The 23,041-nt window shown below is 39.8% G+C and overlaps 1 protein-coding gene across 1 annotated transcript in view; it reads right to left on the bottom strand.

Annotated features, from left to right (window-relative positions):
- The window catches only part of DOCK4 (dedicator of cytokinesis 4), a 429,867-nt gene that overhangs the window by 153,578 nt on the left and 253,248 nt on the right, over nt 1-23,041 (bottom strand). The window contains 3 exon segments of the mRNA XM_077775067.1: nt 4,594-4,756; nt 5,596-5,720; nt 19,969-20,094. Of these exon segments, the coding sequence (XP_077631193.1) occupies nt 4,594-4,756; nt 5,596-5,720; nt 19,969-20,094 (414 nt within the window).

Below are 23,041 nucleotides of genomic sequence, written 5' to 3'. Positions count from 1 at the left end.
TTGTATTTAGACGTGTAGAGAGGAGTTCCAGTGCCTGTTAGCCTATCATGGGCTGGACGGTTATTCTTTCCCACTCAGGTGTGCAAGTGGAGCATTATACTTGATCGAAGAGTCCATCTTTGGGATGAAGACCAGATCTAGAGGAGTTAGGTATGGTGACCTTGAAGTTCAGACAAGAGACTTTATTAACACATCATTTCCTCATGATAGCTTCTGGCAGTTATCCACAGGGGAGTGGGGCCCCACATGGAGAAGAGTAATTTTGGCTTTCTGGTTTTGGCCTCTAGCATGGGGACATCCCTGAAAATGTGATTATAGCAAAGGATTTTTTTTAAAGTTATTAATTTCAATCCCAGAGAGAAACTGGGAAAATATCAGTGTGCTTTACAGTGAAGATCTCGAGGATGAGACTTCTATATCAGTGACAGAGCTGGCTATGGAACTCATGATGTAGGGGAGAACATTTACTTAGAAGCAATTCCTTAAGTTTATGTGACTACCTTTTTGGTGTGGTTTTTGGTATTCAATATGGAAGGGTAAAAAGATTCCATGAATGAATAAAATTAGTAAAGGTAAGAAACAAAGCAAGTCTCCCCAAATATGCCTTGTTGTAAAAAAGAAATAAATACCAAAGTTTAAAGTATATAGCCTTCTGTCCTGAGTTACTAGATCAGCATTAATAAGTTGAATGGATTATTATGCATAATATGATCCCCTTTCACTAATGAGGACCCTAAGTTATGGATTCCACCTCCTAACTTTGCCAATTTGTTCTAATACCCCAACTCCAACAATTGTGTCTAGGGACCTCAGATTTACTGACCCTCTTTCTGTGCCCCTCAGCTCTCACTTTCTATTTCCACACCCCATCCTTCTAATCACTTAGGATCCCCTCAACCCGCTACTCCTCCACACTTCCCATTATAATACTGTGGGTCAAAACCCAACTTGCATTTTAGTCTACACCTCATCAGACCAATCTTAAATTAATGCACATTAGCTGCAGATGGACCCTTAACTGGGCAAGCCTTCCACATATTCCTAACCAACTCACCTTTCCACTTTTCTATGTAGTGATTCCATCTGTCCTCTCCCCTTCTCAAGCCTCCCATACCTCAGCCCTTCCCGCACTCTGAGCAGATACAGACAGGGCTCCCACATGCTCCACTGAGGAATGCACCCGCACTGGCTCTCTGGCACCATGCCTCCACTGTCCACTGTCCATGGGGCTCTGGACCACATGCTCTCCTTATGCAAGGGTAGTGCTCCTACACTTCGTCCCTCTCTCTTCTACATCATCAGCTTTCCATCTCTACAAAACTATTTCCACCAAACATGCTTTAGAACTCCATCTTAAAAAAGAAAAAAAAACCCTCCTGTGACTCACTGTTGCATCATAGTTACTGTGTTACTATCTCATTTCTCTGCTGTCTTGAATACTTGATAGCAAACCTTCTGAAAAGATTTGTCTCTACCTACTGCCTGCCCTTCCTTTCCTTCATCTCAATCTTGGACTCACTCCTGCCAGGCTTTCATCACCACAAATCCACTAAAACCACTTGTCAGGTTCAATGACTTCCATGATGCCATACTGGGTGGTAATTCCTCTGTCCTCAACTTATTTATCATTGGCACCTGTCATATCAGATCAATTCCCTCTTTAACATCTTTCTTCAGTTAACTTCCTGGGTTCTACTTCTGGATTCTCCTTCTACCTCTCTGGCTATCTACTCCCTTTTAATAGCCTTATGGCTTCTTCTCATTCTCCCAAGATCTAAATGTGAAAGTACCCCAGAGATCCACCTTTGGACCGGCCTCTGCTATCTAAATTTACTCTTTAGGAATCCAATTGCATCCAGCCTGATGGCTCTGAAAATTATGAGCTCTGGTGATATGGTGGAGCTGGCCTATACTGGCTCGCATAAGTTGACAGTGTGCATCTATTCCCAACTTCAAGTTCAGTGACGGTCATGTTGGTAGCTTGAATTTAGCCATGGTGGGAGCATTTACTTGATGGAAATTAGCAATAGCTCTAATTCACGGCTTTTGTCTCCCCCGACCCAAGCACTGGTTAAGTATTTACAGCACAACACTGAGCCCTGTGCTGTCCCCAAGTTTGTCTCCAGCTTGGATCTTATTCAACTGTTTATCTGACATCTTGAATATCTTAAAGACTTCTCAGATTTCATATATAATATTTGGTTTTTGCTCTCCAAAAAGATCCTTCTTGTTGCTTCTCCCACTTCATTAAATGATCACTTCATTCTTAGGCCAAAACCTTCGGGGTCATCCTGGACTTTTCCCTTCCTTCTCATCTATTCTATCAATAAATCTGCAAAAAAGAATTGACCTACTACCATCCTAATGCAAACCGCATTAACCTCTTCCTTGGGGGACTGCAAAAGCTCCCTAAATGTTTTTCTATTCCTACCTACAACCTCTCATCTCAAAGCAGTCAGGCTTTTCCTAAATCTAAATCCTCTAACAGCTCTCCTCCCTCCAGACAAAGTCCTAAGTCATTCCCTTGACTTACAAGACAATATGGGATCTGACTCTCCTGCTATGTCTCTGGTCTCCTCTCCAAACTCTCCCAGCTGCTCATTCTGGCCTCCTTGCTATTCCTTGAAAATGCCAAGCAGGTTTCAACCTAAGTGTTTTCTATTTACTGCTCTCTCTACCTGTAATATTCTTTTCCCGTAGATACCCAAGGGCTCATGCCTTTATTTCTTTAAGGTTTCTGCCGATACATCTCCTTATTAGAGAGCTCCTTTCTGACCGCCCTTTGTAAAATGGCAACACAGCATCATCACTTTCCACACTTAAACCCGATATAATCTTCTTTACTGCACTTACCCTACCTGGTATAGTATGCATTTATTTGCTCAGATATTGTCTGTCTTCCCTTTCTAGCACGAAAGCTCTATGAGAGGAGGTATTCTGTTGTGTTCACTCATGTACCTCCAATGCCCAGTAAAGTGCTTGACACACAGTAGGTGTTCAGTAAACTCATGTCATAAAAAATACTTTTTGGATAAATATATGTATACAGAGAAATATCTGGAAGCTCATGTGATAAAATGATTGCACTGATTATTTATAGTTGGGGGGATTATGGGGGTTTTTCTTTTTCACGTTTGTGCTATTTCTTCGGAATTTTAACAACGAATATTAAAAAAAAACACTATGAACAATGTTTGAAGTATAAGGACAAGAGGAAAGATCTAATAGGTTTTACTGAAAATAGCCTTTATTCCATTTTCCAAGTTCTCTGTCAAAATGAATTTCTCCAAATGCTTTCTCCCTTTTGTCTCATTTCATTTTTGCTTTCCTCTTTTTCTCACCTTAAAGCTCAAAGCTCGTACTAGGCTTAACTGAGAACTGATAACAGAGATTGGGGAAGGAAAGCAATGGCACCATTCCAGATGCTTTGTGCTTTCCTCCTCCAAGTCCTTTCCATGACACTCCTCTGGGAATTTGGAAGAATGGTAAGACCTTGCTAGTCATCTCCTCACATTCTGAAACATGCACAAAAGCAAAATTACTGGAGGTCCCTGAGCCAATTCTAAAAATATGCCACCGTCCCCAGAGCTGACAGTCCTTCCCTTCTCTAAATCCTGGTGCATTACACAGCACTCAGGTGAAGTCACCGCACATCTATCTGCTCAACACCCCCATTCACTCCAGACTAAAGAGGAGTCTGCTGCTTCTCCAATAATGTGATTCTTTTGTACCTCCCATATGTTACACCGTTCTCGAAGCAAGATTCACCAGAACAGTCACAATGTACACTTCTGGTAGTGTCTAAGACACACAGCAGGGACACAGGGATCCCTGTGACTGGGGACTGGTAAGGGCTGGGAGCAGGGGCTGGGGCGGTGGGTAAAGAGTGCATAAGAATTAAAACAGAGATGTCAAGAAATGACAATTTTAGGGACAGCAATGTTCACATGGGCAAAACCCGTAACATCTCTACATCTTGGGTTTTTTTTAACCTGTAAAATGAAGCAATTACTTCATGTCATCTCTAAGGCCTATTCAGAGGGACATTACCTTCTTGTCATTAGAATACTGTCTGAGACCACACTGTGATGTAGAAATATGCAAATCAGATATATATCTGAGCCAATCAGAAGCTTTCCTAGGGACTTCACAGGCCTAGAAAAGTCCTCCTGGGTTCCTCTAAGCTGTCTGAGAACTGGATGAACTCTCTGCTGAAGAAACAGCAGGTGGGTCAGGACTGCCTCAAACACCCTGAGCCAGACAAGTTATTAATTCTGTGTCTCCCCTTTCTAATCTTTCTGGTCTATGAAAATGATAAACTCATTTTTATGAAAACGAACAACTTACAAAGAACCCTGTAGACTTCCACAGGTATTTTTTCCTTCCTTGTCCTTCCTGTGTGTTTCCACAGATGTTACCAGTTCTTTGAGAAGAAGTGAGCCCACTCACCTTTTGGGACTCCACTCCCCTTCATTTCTCCCTCTCGAGGGTCTCTGGTTTGTCACACTTTCTGCACAGTAGCCCACACTGTCACGATACCTCAGTAAGTACACTACCCCCACACAAAAGAGCCAACCTCAAGAAAACACTTACTGGAACAATGCCGAAATTCAAAGCGGATGTGTGCGCCCCTGAATTTATCCACAGGAATAGGAAGTTTCAGCAGTTCGGACCACCTGGGACTGTTGTTATGATAGAGCACAAAGGAGTGGTACTCACTAGCTGGCGGCTCTCCAGAGCCAAAGGAGATAAAATCCTAACAAAGGAAACATGCAGGTTAAAGACAGCTTCATTTAAAGATTATTTGAAAAACAGCAGAGCTATTGCTTTGCTCTGTCCGCAGGCTCCCCGAACAGCACTTCATGCAGAATCACCTCCCCGGTCCCTGGCCGTGCTGTTCTGCACTTGCGTCTGCTAGCGGCTGTGTCTATTTAATCTCCGTGCCCATCTCCCAGGGCCTCCGGTGCCAAGGGTGGACCTCGGTGACAAGTGCAAGATGGGTGATTGCACGCCCAATTTGGAGTTCAACTATGCGGCTAAGTCCTCAGCCTGCTGCAGTCACAAGTCTGTTCAGTGCCCCCCTGGGAAATGCACAAAGCTCTGCGGCTCATGCGAAACGCTTCTTCCATTAAGGAACCTACTCCTATCACCCAATCAGCAGGAATACCCCACTCCTCATGCCCTGTTTTGATCAAAATGAAAACAGAATTAAATGCGGTAGTTTTAATTTTTTTAACCAGTCGCCCAAGACAAAGTGTTCATCTCCAAAACTATGACAGATGAAAGGGGGAGAGTGGGATGATATTAAAAATGCTGTATTTAAGGAATAGCTCGTTCTGAGGAAATTACTGCCCCAATTCATTAAACAATCAAACTATAAAAGCCTTTTTGTTCCTCTACTTTCTTTTCTGGAAGGTATTTCAATGATTAAAAAAAGGAAAGAAAACTGCACTGGGGAGGAGAAGAAAAATAAGATGGAAAAGATTGTAAAATTGGAAATTAACCGATCACAGTAAAGATGAACCCCAAACAATGTCATTGTTCCAAACAATGATGTGGAACTGTTTTACCAGAAAGTATCCAATATTCACGTACCTTTAAGATCTGGCCACTACTCTCCACAATGAACATAGTGACCTCCACATTTCTGGCCACGCTCTTCCCTCCTTTTTCAAATTCACCCCTTTCTATAGTGATGTATAAATCATTCCTCATTTCACCTAGTAGGAAAATTAAAACCATGTTTTTATAGATAAATGTGTATATGAGTGTATGTATGTATGTGTGTATATATATACACACACACATATAAATAGTAAGTGTAATAAAGTACTCTATCAATACAAATTTTAGTTCATAAAAGGCACTGCTATGACATACATATAAAAGTAAGATATATTATATTTATACTTTTATAAAAGGACTCCCACCCTCATTGCCAATATCCAAGAAAAGTAAAGGCAGCCTCTGCTCGTTTGAATTTGCAACACTGAAAATGTACCTTTAGGAGGTGAATACGGGGACTAAGAATTAAGGTGCTGTCAAGCCTCACCATTTTTCAATATTTCCCTCATTTCATTTATGAGGTGTGATTACAAAATGACAGCCTAGCAGGGTGGTGCAAAGAAGCCCAGTCTCAATATTTTACAGACACAACACTTAGAGAAGAAATACCCAAATGGAATAAAATGACAGGATTGCAAAGGGTAGAGTTACAATTTAAATCTTTTTTCTAAATTCACAGACAAAATGACCTCACTGCTGGAAGAATCCAGGTTAGGCTTTATGAACACAGATGCAGAATAATTCAGTTATGCGGACAAAGTTGGCTTGCTGTTCCTTACCATCAAGCTATAAAACAAATGAGATCCAAACTGCCATATTCTAGGAACACATATATCACTTATATTTTTTCTCAATTGGTTATTTATAAAACTTATTGCTGCAAGAAGAAAGAAATGTGATGCCAATGACCAAACTTAGGCAAATACACCAACAGCATGCTTCTACCTTTCCTATGAGAATTAGATTAAGGGTAAATGGTGAGAGAGAAAGAAGTAAACAAAATGGTACCAGAAGGTTTTTGACGATAAATATTGGTAAGTCTGGCAATGTTGAATTCACTTTTACTTAATATAGTTTTTGAACAGTAGAAGAATCAAAAGCAATACTTTTTTTTTCCTAGTAAAAAACCTTTCCACAAAAAGAAAAGCAGATCACTAGAAGGAACAATAGAAATACAAATAAGCTCACAAAAATTGGGAGATTTGTAAGACTTCCTGACAGAGTGCATACAAGAAAGGACCCCAGCTTTCAAAACCATGGGGGAATACCAGTGTGACCGGTCACCATCCTCCATTAAGACCAACTTTTGATGATGGCATCATTTGCCAATGACCTGGACTGACCAGGAAACAGATGGGGCATAAAACAGAGAAAATGAGTAACTCCGGTAAAGGATGAAATCTAAACCACCCTTTAGAAAGAGTACGTAGAAAATACACTGGAAATAGCTGACACAGTGGTCTCTGGCTTATGAATTTCTAGTTCTCTCATACAAATCAATTTGGGGAGGCAATGAACTTGGAGTTCCAGGAGAAAAACCAATATATTTCAACACACTTAAAATTATATTTGTACGATTTGTCGTTTTTTTGGTTTGAGCCATCTCTCTTTTTTTTAAGGTTTTAGAAAGTGGCCCAGTAAATTTTTTAAGTTTGCTAGCTTTTACTGATGTATTTATTACTACACACACACACCCTTAATAAAAGTGCATTTTAATGATTTAACAATACCATTACAAAATGAAGAATACATTCACAAACTCCAGCCTCTAAATCAACCAATTTGAACAAAATCAAAATAGGCCTGGTACGCTAATGGTCTGCACACGTGCGATTTCAACAATATGTTTGGGAGGAAATTCTTGACAATAGTTTCCCCACTAACAGATCTGGCAGATAAAAAAGCAACACTCGCATCAAGGTACATTAGAGCAAAAGATGTCTCTTAACGATAGCAAAATTCCTTTGCTTCTTGGAATAGGTGACCTATAACGAGTGGCTCTGCTTATAGACAGACTAAAACATACACTGACTGATGGGAAGTATAGCTACAGGGGTTTCTACTTTAGGAATTTCTCGTAATGAGTAATTAGCTAGTCCAAACCACATGGGGCTTAATTGTCCTGCGAAACGCCGAGTGTTTCCTGGAAAGGGGACTTCCACTTGCATCTCTTGGAAGGAATGGCAATTCTGACTTTATCAAAGGCAAGAAGGGATGAGGGAGGTTTGCAAGGTGACCTGTTTTCCCCAGTCAGTAGGCGAGGCCTAAAAGACGAATAGGGGTGGTGGAGAGATTAATGTATTTCCAGTGCTGTGAAATTCTTTATCCATGTACCCACTATATGCCAGGTATTATTCTAGGCCTAGCAGACCCAGCAGTGAACAGAGCAAAAATCCCTTTCCCACAGAGCTTAGGTTCTAGTAATGGGGAGGTCTTTAATACAGAGTATGTTGCATAAAACAGGAAGCGCTGGGGATAACAGTAAGACCAAGAAGGGGCATAGGGAGTGCTAAATAGGGGCAGAGCAGGTGTTACATGAGAAAAGACCTCACTGAGACTATGAGAGATCTGAGTAAGCTATGGGATATAGTGACAAAGGAGAAAAGCTGAAAATGGCATTAGCTTCCCAAACCAATCCATAAAGCCTGCTTAGCTTACACCATAGCTGGATTCTTCTATTTCTTCTGAATTCAGAAGAGATTCTGAATTCAAATAAGTCTAAAGGATGTAGGGTAAACAGGAAGATCAGTTAACTGACTGAGCCACTCGGGCACCCCTTAAACAGGAAGATCGGAATAAAAGATCTCTCCACTGTCTGCTCTGTGTGGTATCAGTCTAGATGGGGTAATACAAACCTCCCAGCCTCAAGTTTCTGAGTTATTAAAATGGGAGTGGGGTAAAGGCAGAGGCAGGGGTAAAGGAGGTGGTAGGAGGGATAAGACTACTTTGTTATGTTACACTGTTGCTGGGATTTAAGAAGAACTTCTGAAATACACACATTCATAAATTCAAACACTTTAGGCACGTATTTCACTTTTCTGGTCTTTAACAGTCATTACCCCTGTAACTTTTTCCCCTTCTGCAAACTTTTTAGCCTCGAATAAGATTTCTCTGAAAAGTGAATATACGACAAGGAGAATATTTCTCCTGGATGACATTCTAGATCTGTCTCCCCAGGAATTCTGCAGCTTGCTATGTTCCAACACTGCAAGGTACCACATCTTGCCAAAATATGCAGAAGAATAGAGCCGAAACATGTGCTAATTAAACTCAATACACATGAGGTCAGCTCTGGAGAAAACTAATAAGCCCAAATGGTGTTAGAAAGCATCTTGGGTAATTAAGAGAGAAACCATAAAGTGAGTATGAAATGGAGTCATAGCACTCGTGTGAAAAGCTATTTTCCTGACAATGTTTATTAACACCTTGTACCTCTCAAATTTAATACTCTGTAAATTTGATGTGCATAACACTTGCCTCTGTTTAGTAGGCCCACTGGCTTTGCACATGTGAAGGCTTCTCAAAATATCACTGTAGTCAGAAAAATATAAGGCCACAACAATGGGAACAAATTCAAAAGAGTTCAGTGATTGCAGTCAAATGGGATCAACTTATGGCTTGACCTCAATAGCCGAGAGGTTTCCATCATTAGCTGAAACCTTGATCTTTGATTCTATGCTGTGTATGCCTTGGATAAAGCCACAGAGCACAAGCTCGCCACATCAAGTAAAGTACTGCACTCAGCCACAGGCTAGCCAAGGGCTTTATCTAGGCTGGATACTCGTTAATATTTATGGAAGTGGAAAAGAAAAGTTCCTGTCCTTCAGTTAAAAACAAATTGGGGCACCTGGATAGCTCAGTCAGTTGAGCGTCCGAAGTCAGCTCAAGTCATGATCTCACGGGTCATGAGTTTGAGCCCCACATCAGGCTCTGTGCTGACAGCTCAGAGCCTGAAGCCTACTTTGGAGTCTGTGTTTCCTTCTCTCTCTGCCCTCCCCCCCCCACTCTTGCTCTCTGTCTCTCAAAAATAAATAAATGTACAAAAAATTTTAAAAAAACACATCAACATGTGTATGATGAAGGGTATTTTGCGGACCTAGATTATGACAATGATGATGATGGTGGTGGTAGTAGAGAGATGGTAGTTCTGTACTTTGCCAAGTACTGTACAGAGAATAAGCTCATTACATTCTCACATCAATGTTATAAGAAGGCCCTCTTATTTCCATTTTACAGATAAGAAAACAAATGTAGAGATATTAAGAAATGTCCAACCTATTCTAAATTTACATTAAAATCAAGTACTTTCAGCATAAAAAAAATGTAATTCAAAAGGGTGAGAGTGGCCATCAAATAACCCAGTGTAATTCAGCTTTCATCACCAGAAGATCTGTGCCTTGAACATGGAAGGTATTAGTCCTACTCTGTTCTGTGTTGGTCAGATCAGTCTTGAGGCATCAATTTCAGTTCTAGACACCATCTTTACAGGACAGGGACAGACACGAACGATATCACTGGGACCATAAACAATACAGAGAAAGGACTCAGAACCCATCAGCGAGGAATGAGGATGACATGAGAAGTAAGTGAATTAAAAGATGTTGAGGTTTCAAGTAGAAAAACTCAACCCAATGGATAGAAGATAGAAACTGGTGCAACACAAAGACGTCATTTTGAGATCTGTGTTCTTTCTTGGTCATTATCAACATTCAAGTTATGTGCCAGAAAACCATCACTATGGATGAGGGAGAAATTCATGCACTGGACACATGACTGGACTGCATGGCTCTTTATGTGTGTGGTAGGAAGAATAAGGACACCTCCTGTACCTCCAAAAGATGTCCAGGTTCTAATCCTGGGAACCTGTGAGTATGTCGCCTTACACAGCAAAAGGGACTTTGCGGTGATTATAAATTAAGGATCTTGAGATGGGGAGACTTTCTTGGATTATCAGGGTAGGCTCAATAGAATTATAAGGGTACTTTTAAGAGGGAGATGGAGGGGCACCTGGGTGGCTCAGTCAGTTAAGTGACCAACTTTGGCTCACGTCATGATCTTGCGGTTCACCAGTTTGAACTCGGCATCAGGCTCAGTGCTGACAGCTCTTCGGATTCTGTGTCTCCCTCTCCAACTTGCACTCTGTCTCTTTCTCTCAAAAATAAAAACACTAAAAAAATTAAAAGGGAGAGATGGAGGCAGGAGAGCCAGAGTCTGAGAAGGGAATAAGATGAAGGAAGCAGACATTGAAATGATGTGGAGGCCATGAGGCAAGGAGTGTAAGCAATTTCCGGAAGCTGGGTAAGGCAAGGTAATGAATTCTCCCTTACAGCCATCAGAAGAAATGCGGCCCTGCCGAAAGACCTGGATTCTAGCCAAGTCAGACCTGTACAAACTTTTGATCTCCAGACTGGAAGATAATACTTTTGTGGTATTTTAGGCCATCCCTCTTGTGACAATTTGTAAGAGCAGCCATAAAAATCTCGTACATACTATATTACGTATGCCAACCATACCCAAGATTCTATCACTTCATGATACCTTAGTGGGTGGGGGCAGGGACAGGGACCAGAACCCAGGTGGCTGGAAATCAAAGCAGCAACAGAAAGGGAAAATATGTGGATGGGCTGAAAACCAAACTTTGGATTTCACACATACAGTACATTTCAGTGAAACCTATCAGTGTTTTCTTTCTTTTTTGTGTCATTCTCATTTTTGTTTTGTTTTATTTTAGGAGGGTATTATGAGATATTGAACTTTTTGGGTGGGTAGCTTTTCAATTTTTGCTTATGACTATTAAGCAAACAATGGCAAATGCTATAATAGCACCCATGATAGGCTTCCCACAACAGTGTTGCATAAAGACAGGAGTAGACGTGGGCTGTGGTGTCCTGATGCCCAGCATACTCTAGGAGAAGGCACAGGTATCTGACAGGACCAGCTGGGGAAAGTCCTACACCCTTGTGTAATGGTGCCTGTAAGATTCAAAATTTTGGAGGCACCATTCTGCTTTGGGGCTGGAAGCCCACCTCAGTATAATATGGATGATCCTGAACCTGATCACTGTGGCATTCATTGATGGAAAGACCATGACCCCTTCCTCTAGCATCATCGTGGAGTTCAGGTCTCAGTCAACTGGTCGCACACATGGAGGACCAGTGACTTGGAGCGAGGGGTAGTGAGCTTTGGTTGGATTTAGGACGTATTTTAAGGAATATCGAATCCTATCACACTGGTTCCTACCTCCTTTTGCCAAAAGAAGGCAAATTCCATCTGCTGATATGTCTCTGTCAGTAAGTGATAAAGAATAACATTTATATTTAAAAGAACAAAACTGCATATCCCCTTAAACACGAGGCAAACATATGTGCAACATTCCTCTTACCCCAGTGTGCAAATCATTATCTAGTCAGCTTTGACCAAACAGAAATTTGCCTTAGGCGAACTATCACCTAACGACCAAAGAAAAACCAAAGAAAAAGGAGGCTTACACTGAATGACACTTGAGAAAAGAACTTAAATAAACCTTGAGATGACAGTAAAAGCTACTACTACTGGCAACCATACGAAACCTGAGCTGTGCTAATTGTTTTCAGAGTGAGCCTCTACCTTCCTAATTTCAACCCCTCCCTCACCCATCACTCCACAGTTTTACCCAATTCCTCTTAGGGTTAGGAGCTTCAAAGATCTCCTACGAAGACTGAATGTATCGAAAGGTATTAATTAGTGGTTCCCTAACAAAGAATGACAGCTTAACCAGTTGATACATGAGAACAAGTTTCCAAGGGAACAAGGCACAAATGGGGAAGGTAAAGTCAGGAGGCAATGATGAAAGCAATGACCATGTTGCCTAAAGGAACCTCAAACTCAGTAAGAATGGGCCTTCAGGCTGAGGGAGGCACAGCCAGACCTTCCGTGACATTCCCGACACATCAGCCAGCTTCGCTCTGAAATGTCTGCTGGATGGAAACTTAGTCCTTGCCGATATTCAGCAATGGCCCAGGTCCTACGCTGCACAGTCTGTTAAGACATTTAGAGGCAAGCTGTCCAACACTGTAACCACTGCCACATGTGGCAGCTGAGTATGGAAATGTGACTTGGCTGGAAAGAGATGTGCTGTAAATGTACAATACTCACCAGCCTCCATGGATGGAGGGTAAAAAAGAGAGTGCAAGATAGCTCAATAAGAATTTTTTATATGAATTATCTATTGAAATGATAATATATTAGATGTAATGGGTTAAATAAAACATATTATTAAAATTTCAACTCTTTGCTCCTACTCTTAACTTACTAGGAAAGTTAAAATTCTATTTATGGTTCTCTCATTACATTTCTACTGGAGAGCACAGATTGAAATATTTTTGCTGCTCTCCCCATCATGGGCTCAGAGACCAGACCATGGAACTTTATGCAGAATTATTTGGTTTGTAGGTAGTAGTGATGGAACTTCAAAGAAAGTGACTTATATTCTTTGAAAACTGGACACCCTAAGAAACAAACTGCTGGATAGCCAATGCTTAACAACAGGGTAGGGTCATGCTAGCTTGAAAGTGCATGGCCAGATCACCTCCTCACACTAGGTGACATCTTAGAGATGTGACCCTACAACAGCCAGACCAAGGGGAGAGTTTCTGCTTCTGTGTTTTCCCTTCCCAAAAAGAGTCTGGCACTGATTACATCCTATGATCCTCAAAAGGAGTTTTGTGTGTGCTCCTGTTAGTGTCAAGACCACAGAGAACTCCTTCTGCAGAGAGGCAGGGACTATGTTGATGAACTTGGCCTGTGGGGATAAGTATGGGCTTCACCAGCCCCGACCCCCATCAGAACACAAATCAACTCTGAAGGATGAGTCTAGACAATGAAAAGAAAAGAAAAACAATCATGCCAGCAGACTTTCAGTACAATATTGGCATTAGAAATGTTGTCCTCATACATTTTCTCATTGAAGAATTCAGCTCAAGTTTTCATTAGAGCCACCAGTGAGAATTAACTGACAAGTCAACATTCTGAAAATAACAAAGGGAACCAAAACAATGAGCAGTGTTTGTCAATGTAAAAATTCCACTCAGTTTTAAAATTGCTTTCAGCTGTTTGTGTCAATACACATATCTCTCCCTTCTTCATCTAATTTGGAAGATTAGGCAGCCACACAAGAAAAAGGAGAAAAGAAAAAGGGGCAGGTGCTTTAAAATCCTCTCTTGGCATCCCTGGCACTGCAAACCTGTGTCCAGAAGGACTGATCCCCTGGGCAGGGTGACCATTGCCACTATAATGTGGTACGGCAAAGGGACAAGAGCGAGCTTTATTCCAGAGAAAGTTCATTTCCATCATTAGAGCCAGACAAAGGCGGCATGAGCACAGCACATCCCAGACAATTATTCAGCTGGTGAAGTGTCATGTTGCTTTATATTTTTCCACTTCTCAATGATACTGCCCAGAGACCAAGCTGAGGAATTCTTCCAGCAGCTGTCTGCATTCTGTCTGAAAATATGTTTTTTATATTAGATTTGCCCATCAATTTGCTTCCCAGTGGCATGAAATTTTTTTCTTTTTTTTGTTACAAAGGAAAATACCAGTTATTTATAGCAACCGAAGGAAATAAGGAAGGGGTGCAGAAGCCACTGAATCACTGGCCACCAAGTCAACGGTTCTATATACACAATCATTTTCAACAAGAGTAGCATGGGATGCCCAAGCAGAATGGGTCCTTATGGCAGGTCAGGTCAGCTCGGCAAACCTTCTGGTCTCTCTGTTAGCCTGCTCGCACCAACAGGTTTGCACAGAAAGATCACAAGATGCTGTAACAGGGCAATGGCGGGCATTTTCTGCCTCGTGTTAGGTCTCTATCCACAGCAGACCTAGCAGCCCTCTTCCAGCTCTGCCAAAGGCCATGGCAGGTGTGACTTCCTGCACGTGCTTCCACACGTGGGACTTAACAGAGATGTACAGGATCTCACTTCTAAACACACTGTCAACAATTTGAGATGAGTTCATTTGGTCTACTTCTCTCTTGGTTGCAGAGGGTGGGATGCGGGGCACTGCGAAATACTATTACCTGGAAGTTACTTGGATAGTGTGTGTGACACTCATTAACTGCTACCCTCTCCACCTAGAAATGAACATTTTTTTTAAGTTCTTTTAGGTACCTAAAATAAATCTGAAAAATAGATCTCAAAGAGAACTAGTTCTCAAAGAGAACTATAATTATATATATATAATATATATAATATATATTATATATATATATAAGCTTATATATTTCTTGGGTAGAAAAATTCTCTAGGAAGGTCAAATTGCTGCTCAATAATTATTCATATCAAAACCTGTAAGAATTTCCCCTTAGTGACTTTACTGACTTTATTAATGTTTTCTACCAAAGGAAGTATTTTCTGGATACTATCTCAGTTTTCCTTCTTATCGTGCTCATAAAGAATGCATGGCCTTACAACTTACCCACATTAATAAAATGTAAAGATACTTAAAAAAACTTTTGCTTATTTATTATCATACACCTCATTTCCTTCTACAGCATGGTCCATTTGAACTCTTTGAAACTGACAAATGTGAAAATTTCTCAAGTGTCAAAAACAGACATAACAACCATATGTCAACCCTCGGTCCATCCCACGTCACTTACCAGGCATAATGATATTAGAAAAACCCAACTTCCTTGTTATAGACACTCCATGAGAAAATACTGATGAGTATTCTCTTCTGATTTGTTCAATGTCTCCATGCAATAGCTGTAGGGAAACTGCTAAACCTAAAATAAATGAGAGATAACAGAGTAAAAAAATAGGACAGAAATAGCATGAATGGAAAGCTGAACTTGCTTCAACAAGCCCACAACTATGAAGGCATTGTTAAAACAAAAGCTTAATACTCAGACAAAATCAACACGATCTATAGGAGTAATTTCTAGAGAACTCTTTTCCAACTTGATTACTTGGGTTTTCCCTTTCCCCCTGTTTAAAACAGGTTCATAGCAACTGGAAAATGGTTTAACAGAACATTAAGAAGACAAGTCCGACTTCTGGCCCCTACACCCTCTTTACCAGCCCCCCACCAGATGGAAATGACCGTGCTCTTATACTCACGGCAGCAACTGACGAACTGACGAACTGACGATTGCTACCCAGTCCCGGAGGACACTGATCTCAAGATGGGGGTTTTAATTTCTTTTAACTCTATAAAACCTATGAAGTTACTAAATATCATTAAGGTGTACACAACTCTAAAGTCATATAATAATTCAAGGATTTTTAAGGATATTCGTAGATTTTCTTAAACCTTAAATAACAAAGGTGATTATAACGAAACTAAGATTATATTAATATTATGCACATTAGAAACTCATAATGGCATTATTTTCTACTGAGAAGAATTTAGCACGATGCAGGCCACAAATGAAAAGGTATTTTCAGTCAGCAAAGTAGAAAAATTTTCTTTTTTTAAAATCCCAATTATAGTGACATTATTACAGTGGGATATGTAAAAGATGAATGACACATTTCTCATAACTATTTCTCCCAACTCCCAGGCAAGAATTACAGAAAGGAAATTCATGCCATATCTTTGTGAATATATTTGTATATTACTTCTCTTTCTGCTTTTTAATTCCCTACTGTTTTTCTATTATTTTAAACAAGAAAGAGAAAAAGACAGACAGAAAGAAAAAGACAGAAAGACAGGCAGACAGAAAGAATGAAAGAAAGAAAAGAAGAAAAGAAGATCCCTTATGTACATTAGTTATATAATGAAGCCGATCAAAGGGGACTTACTTTCACAACTTCTAGTCATCATTAATCTGTGCACAATTTTAAAATGAATCTGGATGGTGGAGTTAAGGGATCATAAATCTATACTCCAAAGATTCTCTACCTACTTCATTACTTCCCATGTGCAAGTTATCACTCACCATTCATCATTCACAGTACTACAATCCTCTCTCAACCATGAACCATAAGCACGACAACATTCATGCCACAATCAAAAAGGAATGCAAAGCTTATTTACCACATATCTACATTAGGTTTTCCTTTCATTCTCCTTGAACCGTATGAACAACAAAAGAAGTGTTTTGGGGGCGCCTGGGTGGCTCAGTCGGTTAAGCGTCCGACTTCAGCTCAGGTCATGATCTCACGGACTGTGGGTTTGAGCCCCGCGTCGGGCTCTGTGCTGACAGCTAGCTCAGAGCCTGGAGCCTGTTTCTGATTCTGTGTCTCTCTCTTTCTCTGACCCACCTCTGCTCATGCTGTCTCTCTCTCGCTTTCTCAGAAATAAATAAAATATTAAAAAAAAAAGAAGTGGTTTGTTAGTTTGTTTGCTTGGTTTTCAATTAAGTGGTTAAAACATCAGGAAAATTTGTTAAAAAAAATTCCCTGGGGTTCCAATCTGATGAGGTATACCCAAGGGGCAAAGATTGAGGAAATGAAGGACAGGACAGTACTGTATCATTATGTCCTCACACTTTCTGGTGTGTGGGTCCAAGAGAATGTGTCAGAGAGCTGTCAGAATTAGGTTAAATNACCTGGCAGGCACCCTGAAACTTTAATTACATCTTCATGCCATTTTTACCTATCTATCCTTTTTCGCCCTCCCCGCCCCCACTCCTTCTGAGTTGGGTGATTGAAGGCAACAGAATGGAGAAGCATCTGTCCCTCAATAACCACAAAGAATGAAGGGTGGGAGAATAAGTGGTCTGGACAGTTTGATGGCGACACAATGCATGTAGCTTTGGGATAGTTTTATGCGGTGCTATTGGTTCCTTTTAAAACCCAAAGGCAGGAAAATGAAGACAAACTAACGTGTTATAATCCATCTGTCCCAGCAGCTATTTCTTCCTGACTCATGCTCTTCCACTACCCCCACTCATTACTGGTGTTTCTTTTCTCTTCCCACTCCTGTCATTTTGCCTTCAAAATACTCACCCACACGATCACCATCATCACTAACATTATCAGAAGCTGATATTTGTAGAATAGCAGTGCATGCCAGACACGGTACCTAAGACTGGTCCCTCCTGTTGGGGAGAACACTGTTCACATCTGGGGTACAACAAACAATGCTTTCACATAGTCAGATGGACTTAAGAAAATTCCTGACGTCCTGTGATTTTTTGCAAGTGAAGATCAATTTACTAGGACTTCTCATCAAAGGATCCAATTAGAGACACTGGTAACATAATGTGTAAAGGAAGAAAAGATCTGAAGGGTAATGAAGAGCAAAGGTATCATGCTATTCAGGGTAGGGGATAGAAGAAAGAAAGTGACTAGGATTCTGGTTTTGCCCTATTGGGCAAATTTATTTAACCATCAGTGATTTTTTTTTAACATAAACTGAATACTTAACAGAAGATAAAATAATGTAAAAAGAAAAGCATTCAGTCAGAGACAATGCTTAAGAAAATACAAGATGGAGGCGGGGGCGGAGGAAGGAAGAAAGAAAATAAAATCCAAGATAGAAAAATAGTATGTGTTAGGGAAGAACATAGATATGAACAGGAAAAGAGAAATACATGAATGTACTCTAAATAATAGGTGCCATAGAGATGAGAGGAATGCAAAGGGTAAAGAGGACCCATTTAGGGGAAAACAGGGAGGAGCCAGCTAGTAGATAAGGGAAGGGAATGAAGAAATGACAGAGGAAAACAGACAAAATACCATGAGGGAGAAGGAAAACTTTGCATTTAAAAAGAACACATTCTAAAATTTGGTTAGAAAATACGACAGTTTTCATTCTCGAGGTTTAGAAGTTATAGATGAAAGCCTGAGGTATAATGATTTCATTTGTCTTCCCTAGTGAAATCAACTTGGAGGAGAGGGGAAGGTACTATCATTTCGAGATGACTCAATTTCTTCAGATTGAAGAGCTCACTGAAAGTCAAGAACTGGAAAGGCCAAATGAACTGAGGGCTTCACCACAATGTACTTGGCTCTTCCTAGATCATCAACTCAGTTGGCATAAAAAAATTAAAAGGAAAAAAATACCCACAACACTCAACATGAAGCATTCAAGTGTGGGTGTACTTTCAATAAGACAAAGCAAAAACATGATATAGCATGAATCCAAAGGAACTAACCCACAGAGCTTTTGCAGTACTAATTAGTTTTTAATCAAGGAAATTCTTGATCCTATTTTTATTGTGGTCCTTAATTAAAATGACAAAAATCCACAGGTTGGAGTCACCAGAACAAGAAATAATGCATTAAGATGAAGAAACTACTCATCACTACAAAGGAGAGACTCATCAAATATTCATCCATTCCAACTGCCTGAGGATTAGCCCTACCCTTTCAGGAGTGGTTATTTATGACACAGGGTATGTTCACAGAGCTGTATTTTTCTTTCTGTTCTTTTCCTAGTCAGCCAAGTTCTCTGTCCTCACCTTACATGCTATCTCTGGAGCTGGCACCTCTTCTAAAATTTTATGTGTTGTACCCCTGAATCTAATATAACATTGTATACCAATTATACTCAAATAAAATTTTTAAAATTACATTAAAAAATACAAAGTTTATTTGTACACTATCTTTCTCCTACCGCAATTCAAACTGGCCACTTTGGGTATGGAGGTAACTTCCAACTTAAGAGGAAGGTGGAAGGTGGGTTAGAAGGATATGTATGAGACTGAACGTAAGACATGCGCATATAAATAAAATATAAAGCAGAATGGGTTAAGCATATGTTAGGAATATTAAAATAAGGAAAAATAACTGAGGGAATTTGAAAGTTCAGGGAAGATTAAAAACAAACCAACAAACTGGAATTTATGACAACCAATAAGCTGAACAATTAGGTTAGATTTTTAATTTTGCTAAATATATCAATAATGTTTTACAATCACTTTTTTCCAGTCCTTAATATATGTACCAAAAATGAAATTGCTAAAGGAGAACTTTTCCTCTTATTAAAAGAAGCAATCATTCAACTGAACATTTTTATCTGCCTAGATGTTTAAGAGCCAATTATAATGATATGATATCTAATTTTAAACAAAGGCATAGACATTAATTAATCTAGACTCTGTCACAAAGTAACCTATTTCTCATGATTAAGCTCAGTGTACAGAGCAGTAGTGTAGGAAAAAAAGGCTTACTTTCCATGAAATCAAATGTGGTTGATTATTNTAATGTTTTCTACCAAAGGAAGTATTTTCTGGATACTATCTCAGTTTTCCTTCTTATCGTGCTCATAAAGAATGCATGGCCTTACAACTTACCCACATTAATAAAATGTAAAGATACTTAAAAAAACTTTTGCTTATTTATTATCATACACCTCATTTCCTTCTACAGCATGGTCCATTTGAATTCTTTGAAACTGACAAATGAAAATTTCTCAAGTGTCAAAAACAGACATAACAACCATATGTCAACCCTCGGTCCATCCCACGTCACTTACCAGGCATAATGATATTAGAAAAACCCAACTTCCTTGTTATAGACACTCCATGAGAAAATACTGATGAGTATTCTCTTCTGATTTGTTCAATGTCTCCATGCAATAGCTGTAGGGAAACTGCTAAACCTAAAATAAATGAGAGATAACAGAGTAAAAAAATAGGACAGAAATAGCATGAATGGAAAGCTGAACTTGCTTCAACAAGCCCACAACTATGAAGGCATTGTTAAAACAAAAGCTTAATACTCAGACAAAATCAACACAATCTATAGGAGTAATTTCTAGAGAACTCTTTTCCAACTTGATTACTTGGGTTTTCCCTTTCCCCCTGTTTAAAACAGGTTCATAGCAACTGGAAAATAGTTTAACAGAACATTAAGAAGACAAGTCCGACTTCTGGCCCCTACACCCTCTTTACCAGCCCCCCACCAGATGGAAATGACCGTGCTCCGACACTCACGGCAGCAACTGACGAACTGACGAACTGACGATTGCTACCCAGTCCCGGAGGACACTGATCTCAAGATGGGGGTTTTAATTTCTTTTAACTCTATAAAACCTATGAAGTTACTAAATATCATTAAGGTGTACACAACTCTAAAGTCATATAATAATTCAAGGATTTTTAAGGATATTCGTAGATTTTCTTAAACCTTAAATAACAAAGGTGATTATAACGAAACTAAGATTATATTAATATTATGCACATTAGAAACTCATAATGGCATTATTTTCTACTGAGAAGAATTTAGCACGATGCAGGCCACAAATGAAAAGGTATTTTCAGTCAGCAAAGTAGAAAAATTTTCTTTTTTTAAAATCCCAATTATAGTGACATTATTACAGTGGGATATGTAAAAGATGAATGACACATTTCTCATAACTATTTCTCCCAACTCCCAGGCAAGAATTACAGAAAGGAAATTCATGCCATATCTTTGTGAATATATTTGTATATTACTTCTCTTTCTGCTTTTTAATTCCCTACTGTTTTTCTATTATTTTAAACAAGAAAGAGAAAAAGACAGACAGAAAGAAAAAGACAGAAAGACAGGCAGACAGAAAGAATGAAAGAAAGAAAAGAAGAAAAGAAGATCCCTTATGTACATTAGTTATATAATGAAGCCGATCAAAGGGGACTTACTTTCACAACTTCTAGTCATCATTAATCTGTGCACAATTTTAAAATGAATCTGGATGGTGGAGTTAAGGGATCATAAATCTATACTCCAAAGATTCTCTACCTACTTCATTACTTCCCATGTGCAAGTTATCACTCACCATTCATCATTCACAGTACTACAATCCTCTCTCAACCATGAACCATAAGCACGACAACATTCATGCCACAATCAAAAAGGAATGCAAAGCTTATTTACCACATATCTACATTAGGTTTTCCTTTCATTCTCCTTGAACCGTATGAACAACAAAAGAAGTGTTTTGGGGGCGCCTGGGTGGCTCAGTCGGTTAAGCGTCCGACTTCAGCTCAGGTCATGATCTCACGGACTGTGGGTTTGAGCCCCGCGTCGGGCTCTGTGCTGACAGCTAGCTCAGAGCCTGGAGCCTGTTTCTGATTCTGTGTCTCTCTCTTTCTCTGACCCACCTCTGCTCATGCTGTCTCTCTCTCGCTCTCTCAGAAATAAATAAAATATTAAAAAAAAAAGAAGTGGTTTGTTAGTTTGTTTGCTTGGTTTTCAATTAAGTGGTTAAAACATCAGGAAAATTTGTTAAAAAAAATTCCCTGGGGTTCCAATCTGATGAGGTATACCCAAGGGGCAAAGATTGAGGAAATGAAGGACAGGACAGTACTGTATCATTATGTCCTCACACTTTCTGGTGTGTGGGTCCAAGAGAATGTGTCAGAGAGCTGTCAGAATTAGGTTAAATCTGGCAGGTACCCTGGAACTTTAATTACATCTTCATGCCATTTTTACCTATCTATCCTTTTTCGCCCTCCCCGCCCCCACTCCTTCTGAGTTGGGTGATTGAAGGCAACAGAATGGAGAAGCATCTGTCCCTCAATAACCACAAAGAATGAAGGGTGGGAGAATAAGTGGTCTGGACAGTTTGATGGCGACACAATGCATGTAGCTTTGGGATAGTTTTATGCGGTGCTATTGGTTCCTTTTAAAACCCAAAGGCAGGAAAATGAAGACAAACTAATGTGTTATAATCCATCTGTCCCAGCAGCTATTTCTTCCTGACTCATGCTCTTCCACTACCCCCACTCATTACTGGTGTTTCTTTTCTCTTCCCACTCCTGTCATTTTGCCTTCAAAATACTCACCCACACGATCACCATCATCACTAACATTATCAGAAGCTGATATTTGTAGAATAGCAGTGCATGCCAGACACGGTACCTAAGACTGGTCCCTCCTGTTGGGGAGAACACTGTTCACATCTGGGGTACAACAAACAATGCTTTCACATAGTCAGATGGACTTAAGAAAATTCCTGACGTCCTGTGATTTTTTGCAAGTGAAGATCAATTTACTAGGACTTCTCATCAAAGGATCCAATTAGAGACACTGGTAACATAATGTGTAAAGGAAGAAAAGATCTGAAGGGTAATGAAGAGCAAAGGTATCATGCTATTCAGGGTAGGGGATAGAAGAAAGAAAGTGACTAGGATTCTGGTTTTGCCCTATTGGGCAAATTTATTTAACCATCAGTGATTTTTTTTTAACATAAACTGAATACTTAACAGAAGATAAAATAATGTAAAAAGAAAAGCATTCAGTCAGAGACAATGCTTAAGAAAATACAAGATGGAGGCGGGGGCGGAGGAAGGAAGAAAGAAAATAAAATCCAAGATAGAAAAATAGTATGTGTTAGGGAAGAACATAGATATGAACAGGAAAAGAGAAATACATGAATGTACTCTAAATAATAGGTGCCATAGAGATGAGAGGAATGCAAAGGGTAAAGAGGACCCATTTAGGGGAAAACAGGGAGGAGCCAGCTAGTAGATAAGGGAAGGGAATGAAGAAATGACAGAGGAAAACAGACAAAATACCATGAGGGAGAAGGAAAACTTTGCATTTAAAAAGAACACATTCTAAAATTT

The sequence above is a fragment of the Crocuta crocuta genome, unplaced genomic scaffold, assembly GCF_008692635.1.
Source record: "Crocuta crocuta isolate KB4526 unplaced genomic scaffold, BGI_CrCroc_1.0 scaffold47, whole genome shotgun sequence".
Taxonomy (NCBI): Eukaryota; Metazoa; Chordata; class Mammalia; order Carnivora; family Hyaenidae; genus Crocuta; species Crocuta crocuta.
Note: the sequence above shows the minus strand (reverse complement) of the source record. Positions and strands in the feature narration are given on the sequence as shown.